Genomic DNA, 12,472 nt, shown 5'->3' with positions numbered 1-12,472 from the left:
AATCGTTTTACCGAAAGAAAATTTCGATCGGACTTTTTGTTTTTCTAAAATCTTGGAAATACGAACAGATGTTTACGCGTACTTCGTCGTACTCATGCGATTCCAGCGCCAACCTTAAAATCTAATTGTACATAAAACTTGCAAATGAAAAACCGAGTCTGTAGCGCCGTGTTAAGTTTAATCAATCGTTCTACCAAAAGAAAAATTCGATCGGACTTTCTGTTTTTCTAGAAGTTCGGAAATACAAAATACCCCCTGGCGGGTTTGCGAAGCTTTTGCGCCAACATCCCCTTAAATCTCAGTATAAAACTTATGCCAAAATTCTAAATAAAGTAATAATTATAATTTATAGTAATAAGTATAATTTTGTTCTAGATAAAGTAATTATAGATGCTAAAATTAAATTTGATAAAAACCTAGTACAGAATAATTCATGTAACCAAAAAAATGATGAGATACATTAAATATAAAAATGGGTAAAAAATAAAACTTTAATGATGCCATAGTTTTCTAAAAATGCTAGACATAAACCCTAAGTAGATTTTTCTAAGGCCAACGAACACGCTAGAAATTATTAATGTGATAAATGCAATGAAATTTAAAAATGGCGGAGTGGATAGGGATTATTGCGCAATAATCTTATTTGTAGTCTTATAGTCGGACCTTATATTTTAAATGTGTATTGAAAAATAGATCTGGCCTGATGCACTTAAAAAAGCTGAAGTGATACCGATTCACAAATCAGGTCCAAACCATAACATACAAACTATCGACCGATCACTCTAATCAAGGGGCGCGACAGCGCCGCGTTGGCAAGTAAAAGTGTACGAAGTATGCACGATACAACAACGGTGCGAATCACGGCACTTCTATATTGCACTTTGATATTGTGGTTTCAAACCACCCTAAGAATGTTTCAAATGCATTTATATCCTTATCATTTTATCTGTGGCACTTCTCTCGCTATTTACCAGAAAGCGATTGACCGAATCCTCATTAAGAAAAAAGATTCATTCCAAAAGACTATTTTATTCGCGAAATATCTTAGGTTGAAATTTAGTTCGGTAAATTTCTTTTTTTATATTTTAGCGATATTTTGGGATCGCAGCTCTACAAAATTTTTTATTGAACATTGCGCGCCCAAAAATGTTACTACAGTAGCTGCAGTCTTAAAGCTAGGGTTGTGCCACGGCGTGCACAACGTGCCGTTGGTTTACCTTTAAAAAAGATTTTATTGTAGAAGGTATGAAATTTTACGAAGATTTCTGAGAGAATAATTTATGATAGAGGATATGATTTTATTAAATTTTTTTACGTTTTATTACAATTTATTACAAATCCATTGATCCAGGATTTTATGGGGGTCCATTCTTTGAAACGACAAATGTAACAATACGTAAAAAAGTATAACAAAATGTAAAAAATTGTCTGTAAACGTAATATTATATAAGAAAATGGTGACTTTTTTATTTTCTTACTTCTGCTTACCCACGTGGAAAAGATTTATCCAGTCTGTATACAGGTTAGATACTGGCTGTATACAAAAGTGATTGTATATAAACTATATACAGTCTAGATACAGACTGGATAGAAAAAAAATTCGGATGTGCGGTTCCCCTGGCAACGACTTATCAACGAGAATCATTACCATGGCAACCAAGGAAAATTTTTCTTGTTTTTTCTCAATGTTATATAGCCTGTATACAAACTGTATACAGACTGGATAAAATAAGCGATCACTTTTGTATAAAGTCTGTATACAATTGGCTGTATATAATCTGTATACAGACTGGATAAATCTTTTCCACGTGGGTACATCCTTTTACTTTTTCTTACAATTTCTTATGCATTGTTACCTTTTATTATATAATTAATAATTAAAAAAATATATTGACTATATTAGGCAGTAAAATAACATGTAATAAAATGTAATAAAATGTAAAAAAAGTTAATAAATCTGAAAATGTAAGAAAGTGTACAAAAACGTATGAGAAAAAAGATCCGAAATCCAACAAAAAGGTACAATTTTTTACATTTTCTTACATTTTCTTACATTTTTTTACGTTTTATTACAATTTATTACATTTTTTCCACTAGGATTGGTTTAAGATAGTGGTTTAACAGATTTCAGAGATTCGAATTTTTTCAATCAAAAGAAAAAGATACTACTGAGTTATCGAAGAATGCAATAAGCATTTTTAGTCACTTGTTTGTTTTTAAGGAGGTGTAATTGCTAAAAAGTATCACAAAGAATTTGATTGAAATACTGAAAACTATTAAAATTCAATATTGCTAAAACAACAGAAAGAAAAACATACAGTATTTTTATACTGTTGAATAGCAAGAAATTGGAAATAACTCTAATAACTTGAATATACAATGAATAGATGTATATCATATTCTATTGTATAATTATCAAAATTCAATAAATTAGTTGAATAATAATGGTTAAATCAAAATTGAAAACAACCAGATTAATTACAAAATATCATAATCACAAATCTGTAATAATTTTTGTATTAAAGAAAGGAGAAAATATGTAATACGAATAAACACATGTATAATGCAAGCAATCGACATGTATTGAGTAAAATTGATTAATAGAGAATTACTAAATTAAATTCTTAATTTAAAATTAATATCAATTACGATTGTTACTTCGTTTGTGATAATGTATACTTGATCTCAAGGTACAAATTTACTAAGAAATAATCTACTCCATTTAAAAGTAGAAATGTAAGTCTTATTATAAGCATGTAAACGGATGTTAAGATATACCATCGAACTGGTCTGATTAGGTTTTACTGGGTTTCCCTAATCCTCGCAACGAATGTTAGACTATATGTAATTTCCCCAGAAAGCACCAGGAAGGATCGTCTAGAATAGTTTAGCTAGCATTAGTTGAATTGAATATGGTTTGTTACGAAATGTTTTATTCAGAACCGAATGCATTTTTGTGGGGGCGTGTTGGAATATGCCATAGTGACTGAATACTTGTGGCATGCCTATAGCAAAAATGATTCTACGTTTGGAGTATATTTCATAAACAAAACTGTAACTTAAGCATATAGAAGGAGTGGAAAACTGTATGCGTAAGCCCCATAACCCTTGTTCAATAGCTAGTCTCTGCCCGGCAGTCGTACTATAAAGACGTACCTTCCTAGTGCACTTTTAATAAAGATATTTTTATTAAATCGTAGCCGAAGCTGTGTTCATTTAACACCCATTTCCAATATTAAGGCTACCTTATTTGCATTTTAAACTTTAAAATGTGAAAATCTGAGTGTTTGATCGGGACTCCGCCCACCTTCATACAGTAAAATGATACCTTTTTATAGTAAAAAAAAGTAGCTCTAAAGTTTCAGAATAGGACTGACCTACAACTAGAAGTTATGCAGTAAATAAACATGATATAATGGCTCATAAGCGTTTTTATATACAAATTTGACACTTACAACTTGGTACATTTCATGTCTATCGATACCAACATAGTTATGCAGTTAGCTTTAAGTAGTAGAAGAACAGTAAAACGTCAAGTAGTTCACAACTTCCAAAGCTGGGCTTAGTCCGTAGCAACATATCACGATATTTTAATTAAAAAGTGATGAAAATGAATATAAAACTTTTATACTTATGCCTATAATATTGGGTTTTTTATCTAATCACTATCAATATAGTCAACAAGGTGGCTGCTGGAACTAGAAAAGTATCTACATGATTCTCAAAATGTCAGGTAACATACGTTTGTTGCAAAAAATAAGAACATCAGTTGATAAATTATGGTTGTACGCAATAGTCTGGTATTAATATTTAAACCTTAGGGTCATCATATGTTGGTAAAATTCAAATACTGACTTGTCGCACTAAAAGTACTTTCAAAACTATTAGCGACAAAATTATTAAAGTTAGTACTGAAGAATTCATTTTTCATCAGCGCTTCCTATCTCCGGAATACTCTTCCATCTCACCTTAGCATTTCATTTCATTCCATTCCACGCTCTTCACATCTAGCACACTTACACAATAATTTATTCTGCTTCTTGTTCCCTGTATATAAATATGTACAACATAATGTACAAAAATAAAACACATATAAATCTCTCTCTCTCTCTTACTCTCCATCCATCCATCCATCCACCCATCCCCCTGGTCAAAGTTGAGATTTGTATCTAATTTTGCATTTTTTGCTTCTTTTCAATGATTCGTAGCTCTTCAAGGGTGCATTTTTCACTGAAACCACTTGAAGACTTTTTTGTATAATTTTTATTAATTTTTCAATAAAAATAATTTTAAAGCCATATGTATATGTTAAGTGTTGGAATATGCCAAGTTTTCAAATATAGATAGCTACTGAGTTTTGCAGCATATAGTAAAATTATGTAAATAGTTAATATAAATATGATCTTTATATAAATATGATCTTTACAAATCTGATTGGCCAGGATATATATATTAGTAATTTTAAATGATTGCAGTATAAATTACTACTTGAATTAATTTAAGGTTGTTTTTCTTTATATTCACTTATCCCACAATTACTTTGATTAAAAATAATAGGCATTATTCTTTTAATGTTTTTCGTTTCAAATAGAATTTACATAATTTTACTATATGCTGCAAAACTCAGTTGCTATCTATATTTAAAAACTTGGCATATTCCAACACTTAACATATACATATGACTTTAAAATTATTTTTATTGAAAAATTAATAAAAATTATACACAAAAGTCTTCAAGTGGTTTCAGTGAAAAATGCACCCTTGAAGAGATACGAATCATTGAAAAGAAACAAAAAATGCAAAATTAGATACAAATCTCAAATTTGACCAGGGGGATGGGTGGATCGATGGATGGATGGATGGATGGAGAGAGAGATTTTTTAGATTTATTTATTTTATTTTTCTGTACATTATATTGTACAATATTTACATTTTAGTAATTGCTGTGTATAGTGTTTTTAATTTAGTTTGGGTGATAGATGTGTGCGAGATGGAATGTGCAATGGAATGTGATGTGATAAGGGCGAGATGGGAAGATGCGAGCTGTATATGGAGAGTGAGAGTGTGTCGACTAGGACTCGATGTTGTCCTGAGCCAAGAAGTGGCGTTTGGCCAGTGTTTTAAAAAGTGTGACAGAGTTCGTGTTCCGCAGATGAGATGGTAGAGCGTTCCAGAGATATAAGGCGCTGATATGAAATGACTTCCGCAGCATCTCTGTGGCGAAGGGAGGTATGTCCAGGTTGGTCACCTCCCCCCTCACAGGGCGGAGTGCAACATGGAAGTCGAAAAAGGCCATGATATAGGCTGGAGTGGCAGTGTTAAAGAGCTTCCTTAAGAAGCAGGCAATGAAGTATTTTCGACGTCCAGCGGTGGTTAGCCACTGCAACTCACGCCTGTAGGGGGAGATATGCTCGTCCCTTCTTACACCATAGATGTAACGGATTCCCATGTTTACCCGTCTCTGTAGTTTGGTGTCTAGTTCTTGAGTCAGGTCGCAGTACACTAGTGAACAGTAGTCAATGATAGGGAATAATAATGCTTGCACAAGGTGCTTGCGCAGTCGTTGAACAGTGCTCTTTCTAAAAAAATTGAGTCTGTACATTAGTGAATGGGCACGTTTACACAATTGTGTGACGTGTTCTTTCCAGGTTAACTTAGAGTCGAGCACCAACCCTAGACTGCGCACAGTTGATTGGTATTCGACCCGGGCTCCCCCTATATTGATATAGGTATTAGCAAAAGTTGGCAAAGCGTTTATGTAGTAGGGATAGCCCAGGACGATTGCCTGCGTTTTGCGAACGTTGAGTATTAGCCGGTTCTGTGCAGCCAAGCCCGTTATCCTCTCGGCGTTAGCACTCGATCTTGTTAGATAAAGAATCGAGCTCCTCAAGGTAGCATTGGCTGTAGATTAGCAAATCATCCGCATAGATAAAATGAGAAACATCGGAATCTAGACAGAAACCGATGTCGTTGATGTACAATGCGAACGGCAAGGGACCCAAAATGGAACCCTGCGGGATGCCGATGTTAAGACGTCGAGGAGAGGAACGTTCGCTATTGTTACTAACGACGGCCTGCTCTATCCCAGTGAGATAGGAGGCAAACCAACGAATAACCTGCTTGAGAAACCGAATGTGGATAGCTTTCTCAAGAGCCCGACATGACATACAGTGTCAAACGCCTTGCTAAAATCAAAAAGAAGGAGAAGTGTTACTTTCTTTTTGTTTATCCCGACCCTGACATCATCAGTTAGCTTAATTAGGCTAGAGTGCTGTGACTAGTGCGGAAGCCTGTTTAAAGATTGTCTAGCAAAAGCCTTGATTCAAGGTACTCTAAGACTTGCCTGTGCATTAGCCACTCCAGGGCCTTGGAGAGAAAGCAGAGAAGTGAAATCGGACGATAGTCAGTCAGTCAGTCGGGAGAGAGAGAGAGAGAAGCATTGTTCCCACGCGCACGCGACTTCTAAAAATCCAGATCCGGAAGATTCGGCAAAGGTATTATCGACGATACCGCGCGCGCGAAGCAGCGCGTTTAGTATCGCACTGACCGAGAATCCGTCTAGTCGTCCCGAGCATGCTTCCATTATTCGCGATCGCGAAATAGCATCCTCGACCACGACCAGCCCCACCATCCACGGCCACGCAACACGAGCGCACCACACTCGACTTTGCTTCCCGAAAGGCAACTGGCTCCGAGCTACCGACCAGGACGTCGTCATCGTCCGAGCAGTCCAAAAAACCGGCCAACGCGAGCAAGGAGTTCGTCCAACATCGCAGCGAGCGTTCATATACACGTCAACCGGTAAGTGCAAACTCTCTCTCTCTCTCTCTCTCTCTCTCTCTCTCTCTCTCTCTCTGGAACTCGCTACCATCACGCCTTCGCAACACTAAATCCATGTCACACTTCAAACAATTAGCTAAAGAATATTTTTATGCACTTGAAAACTCATAATCATCTCACAAACACTTACACTCCTCCACTCTATATATATCATTTCACATTCACTCTATATATATCATCTCTCTCACACACACACACAAATTATAACTTGTTTTACTTTATACTGTTATTTTGAATTGTACAACACAATGTACAGAAATAAAACTTATTTAATCTAATCTAATCTAATCTCTCGCTCTCTCTCTCTCTCTCTCTCTCTCTCTCTCTCTCTCTCTCTCTCTCTCGCGTGTTCAGACGTACACTACCTTCTCTTTCTCCCTTGTCGACCCGTACTCGGTTGCCCTCGTATGTGGGACAAGATTTGTCATACTGAAAACAGTGAATAAACTGTACATCGTTCTTTCTTAATTTAGACTCTCGTCATTCAAGCACTCGATCCTCGCCTTGATTCGTGCAAGCAGAACTGAGTTGGCCGCAACGTATTTCACCGCAGTTACAATTTTTATTTGAAATAGCGGTGGTCGTTACAATTGTATTTTAGTTGTAAGTATTAGTAAATAAGTGCGTGAATTTTTAATTCTTATTATTTCTTTTTTGTGTATTTTAGGCTTGCGATCAAGTAACTCTGTTTACCTCTACGGAATACGAGTATTACTTAACTAGTCTGTAAATATATGTGGTCGAAATAAATAAATTAATAAATAAAAATGTAGATTTATAAATGTTTGAGCATATTCATTAGACGCGTATGGGTACATTTTTCATTGGTTTAGGATATTTTATAGCTTTATAAATATTTAGAACTTTATAGCATCTTAGTCATAGAGGTTTTTGATTCGATTTTTTCATGTTCTACATTCAGCGATGCTAAAGAAAAGAGTACAGAAAAAAAGTACTGAGGCATGCTCTACCCCTGCACGCAATATTATATTTGTGTGTGTGTGTGTGTGTGTGTGTGTGTGTGTGTGTGCGCGCGCCTTTGTGTGCGTTTATGCGTGTGTATCTGATCGCAAAATGAAGGTTTATACAAACTTCAGAATCGTCTTCGCACGGACTTGCAATGGTCATAGATGTATCACTTGAATAAGACATTTCTCCACAATTCCATAACGGTTTAGAACTACCTGGTTTAGAACAGCCATATAAAATTATATGATGTGCCGTGTCCATTGTGGCATTCGGTTCGAACCCAACGATGTAATAAGTATCTATTGTGTTTACTTTAACTGGTGTACATAGATATAACTCAGGCTGAAAAAAATATTAAACAATTTGTATTCATATATAATTTAACGAATCATATTATGCTATTAATAATTTTATTTTATCATGATTACTGTATTGCCATGTTTTACTGTCTGAATCAATAAATAAGTTTAAATAAAATAAATACATGTAATAGCCATGATTAATAGTTTAATATTTTGGTAGGGATAATAAAAAGCTAATTAAAGTAAATACGTGATTTTATTCGCGACTGAACTATAATAGCCACTTTATTTCCTGAAAAGTGGGACGAAAGCAACATTTTATTTCCGCAAATTTACTTTATACCCGCAACTTCACTTTATTTTTTTTTTAATTATAAAATGTTGAAAAGTTAAAGAATTATGAAACAATTTTAGTGTTTTTAAAAAATTAAAATTCTGAAAATTTCTAATGTTTAAATGCATATTTTTATTATAATGCCGGTGGCTGAATAGGTCCCACTTTTCGAGGAATAAAGTGGCTACACAGTTTAGTCGTGAATAAAACACTAGATGCAACACGGGACTAAAGTCGATCATTCCCTCGGGTGATTACGTTCCTCAATTCGCTCGGGCAGTAAACCCACCCGCGGGAATAATCTATGACTTTGGTCCCTTGTTGTATAATGTACTATTATTCGTAATATTAATTAGGATACCATTTAACCAAATATCTGCTTATACATGTCTTCTTAGCCGAGACTCACGGCTTCATCATCGCATGTTCCTAAGAAAGATTCCCAACAACTAGTATACATATGTACACCTACACTGTGCCGTCGGGTAGCACTCCGAAAATATCATAATCAATAAGATTTGCTTTTTAGCCTATATGTCTTTTATTATCTCTACAAATTTCTAAAGATTTAAAATGGCCAGAAAACTCAGAATGACTATAAGATATACGGAAATATAGCTAAGAATAACTGGTTATGAAACGCTTTTTCTCATATTTCTTGAGCATTTTATTAAAGGACGTAACCTCAAAAACATCTAGTGGCGCAATAGCTCCACGAAGGCGAGTTTAAGAAGCAGACGAAGCCGCGGCGCCCGCACGAAGACAAGTTGTCAGCTATAGCAACCGTGCACGCAGAGTCGGCAACGCCACAGATAATACCGAGTAGCAGACTAACCTATAGTTCTCCCTACCATGTGGCGGCGTGCAAGTCACGATTTCAGGCACTTCGTCGCTGCGTGTTTTACGCTGACCTGCACAGATTTTTTTATGCAAACCAGAAATCTTTTAATACGAGCGCTTGGGGCCTTTTCACGTGTATATGTGCGAGCGCTACTTTATGCGCATGAACTTCAGTGGTATAAATTATAAAAGGCGTCTTTGTATAATGATATAAGAAAATAAATGTATGAAAAATATTAATTTGCCTTTCATATGCTGATGACACGGCGATAATTGCCACTGGAGATACGTGGATAGAAGCACAAGATAATATGAATGCGTTTTTATTAGCAATAGCTAACTGGTTTGCAGTAAACAAGCTGTCATTAAATGTGGACAAATCCGTCTGCATGACTTTTGGTAGTTATGTTGATAGTGTTCCAAACCAAATTGATGTAAAGATTCAGGATAGAAAGTTAGATAGAGTAGAACATTACAAATATTTGGGGTTAGTTTTCGACTATAACTTAAAGTGGGAAAAGCATATGTTGTACATAATAAAAAAACGATATATTTAGTGTACATATTCTACAAAATTGCAAAGTATATGCCAACTGAAACTTTGATGATGGTATATTATGCGTTTTTTCACAGTATATTGAGTTATGGGATAATAGCGTGGGGTGGAGAGCGTATAAAAACAATAGAGATTTGGTGCAAAAATTACAGAAAAAAATTTTAAAAATTATTAACAAAAATAAATTTGTGATTCGGGATTATCCCCTTAATTATCTCAACGTTCAACGCACTACCGAACGAATTAAAAGTCCTAGAAATAGGCAAGCGAAATCAACAAAAAAGAATCAAAGATTGGATAAAACTCAATTGTTAACAATATAATCTCCACTAAGAATTTTACTGTAAAATTCGTTGATCTCCAATGTGCATGAAATGCAATAATAATAGAGTCATACTGTAATTGTGTAAATATAGTATAAGTTTTAGATTTTAAGTTTTTAGATTTTAAGTTTTTTTTTTGTTATAATTTCTCTAATGCTAGGCCTGCGGACATATAACTATGTTTATTTTTGCAGGAGTACGGAATGTTTTATTTCCATGTAAATATTTTGTACTTTCTTTCTGGTCAATAAATTAAATTAAAATTAAGGAGACGCCATCGAGACGGTTTAATAATTGAAAATTTTGGTCAATCGTTTTATTTTTATTCAAACATTTACAACGTGTGCCTCGTTACAATAAATTGTGAATCTCTTGTATGAAATAACAAACAAGGAGTTTCTATTGACAGTAAATTGTATTTGATAGTTTTTGTCACGACCGCGGTACACAAGTACCTTATAGTTTTGTAAGCGATAAATGTGTGAGATGCGATATCTCACGCAATTTTTGACCGATCGGGCTGCAGTTTTAGAACGAATTTCCACTCGCACAAATTAAAAAAAAAACTATTTTTTTGTATCGCGATCCTTTACGTTGTTTTCAAATACGGGCACAATTTGTTCAATTTTTACGCATATTTTTGAATAAAAATTTTGGTGAAACACGATTTATTGCTAAAATTTTGTATGCAAACTCCCCTCACCACCAGAACCTTGTGGTTCTATTTCCAGCTCAATCCCGCACATGTACGCAGAATGCGGTTAACTCCAAAAATATCTATAAACGGTTTTTCGTCTCTAACTCGAATCCTAAGCATTCCACACAAAAAAGTTAGATGGAAAACTTGTAGATATTAAAAAATAAAACTTTCTCCTGTTGATATCAGTAGTAAGTAAACCGGTATGGGGAGTCATAACAAATGACGTCATCACTGGCGCATTCTTATCTTATCAATCTAAACAAGTAATAATGATAAGATAATGTATCATGTTTATAAATAGGTAATTAAGATAAGAGTATCATGTTTATACCGTGTAAGTCACATATCATGTTTACATAAACAAATAAGATATCTTTACCACAATATTAAACAGTATGTTTATTACTTGTTTGTATAAACAAACATGATACTTAATCTTTATTACTTGTTTATAAGATAAGGATGCGACACGCGTGACACCTTATTTACAAGATAAAGATTATCTTTATGACACGTGTATAAGACATCTTAACGATATGTTTACATGATAACATATCCTAATTATTTGTTTGGAAGATGAAATTTTAATAATGTCACCATCCTCTAATATAAACATCAATCTTACATGGTGTATGGGATGAGGAATGTGTATATTATTATTTTGCGCTACGTTTATGAAAATATTGCGGTCCTTAAAAGGACCGTTTTAGATAATAAAATGTATAGATTCAAAGATTACTCATCCAAGCTCTTGTAGCCTTGTTGTCTCGGAAACGAGAAGGTGTTATTAGAGTATTCATACTTCTTAAATTTTGATTCTGACATTTTATCTTTTTCAATGAGAGGCTTTTTCTCCTTCTTCTTCTTGCTCGAAAAGAATACGTTTTTTAATTTATCCATTTTTTCAATGATGATGATGCTTCAAGGAGGTACATGTGAGAATGAGTAGCTCCTCGAATCGCAAAGGTATTTATACTGATACGTAGGGAGAATGGAGGGGGAAAAGTGAGGATTGAATGACATAACAAGAGAAAATATGTCTATTTTTTCAGTTTTATTTGAAGTAAAAAGTGTATATGTACAAAGCGTAATAACGAAGAATAACATGATAAATTATTATGATTTGACGATAGTGGTGTTTATATCCCTATAGATATCAAACAATTTAAAGGCAGCAATTTCACAAATAATTATATTAACCAATGATTCATCAATATCGTTTACAAACTTATCACCAACATTAATTTTAATATTATCGCTGTATAGAGTATAATATTGTTGAAATACCTCGTAGGTTTTCATCATAGTAGATTTGGCATTTTCAATCAAGTTTTCTGTATCGTTTTTAATTCATTCAATTAAAAATTCTTTAATATAAACCATGATTTCGTTTACCCTAGTAACGCAGGCTTCAAGTTTCTCGTTCGTCGTCACATGGTAAGACAATCCTCAATCCATCGAAAGTAACTTTCTGCATGCAAATAGCAGGTTGAATGTGGGGTGTTTTTTGTTTCTTCGCCCTTGGAGGTTGATATCTCCCGCCAACAGGAGTAGCATCACTACCACATGTAGCACTTTCAGCGAAAGCGCTATTAACTTCGTCCTCGT

The 12,472-nt window shown here is 34.4% G+C and overlaps 2 protein-coding genes across 6 annotated transcripts in view; one reads left to right on the top strand and one right to left on the bottom strand.

The window, feature by feature from the left end:
• Positions 1-12,472, top strand: part of LOC100113848 (ADP-ribosylation factor-like protein 6) — a 246,997-nt gene that overhangs the window by 12,568 nt on the left and 221,957 nt on the right. The gene's annotated exons all lie outside the window — the stretch shown is intronic.
• The window catches only part of LOC103316486 (peptidylglycine alpha-hydroxylating monooxygenase), a 112,066-nt gene that overhangs the window by 19,477 nt on the left and 80,117 nt on the right, over positions 1-12,472 (bottom strand). For all 5 annotated transcript variants that reach the window (XM_031925906.2, XM_031925905.2, XM_032601772.1 and 2 more), the window contains one exon: positions 7,933-8,151. In XM_031925906.2, the coding sequence (XP_031781766.2) occupies positions 7,933-8,151 (219 nt within the window). The remainder of the gene's footprint in view (positions 1-7,932; positions 8,152-12,472) is intronic.

The sequence above is a fragment of the Nasonia vitripennis genome (genome assembly GCF_009193385.2).
Source record: "Nasonia vitripennis strain AsymCx chromosome 3 unlocalized genomic scaffold, Nvit_psr_1.1 chr3_random0005, whole genome shotgun sequence".
Lineage (NCBI taxonomy): Eukaryota > Metazoa > Arthropoda > Insecta > Hymenoptera > Pteromalidae > Nasonia > Nasonia vitripennis.
This window is presented reverse-complemented; position numbering and strand designations above follow the sequence as displayed.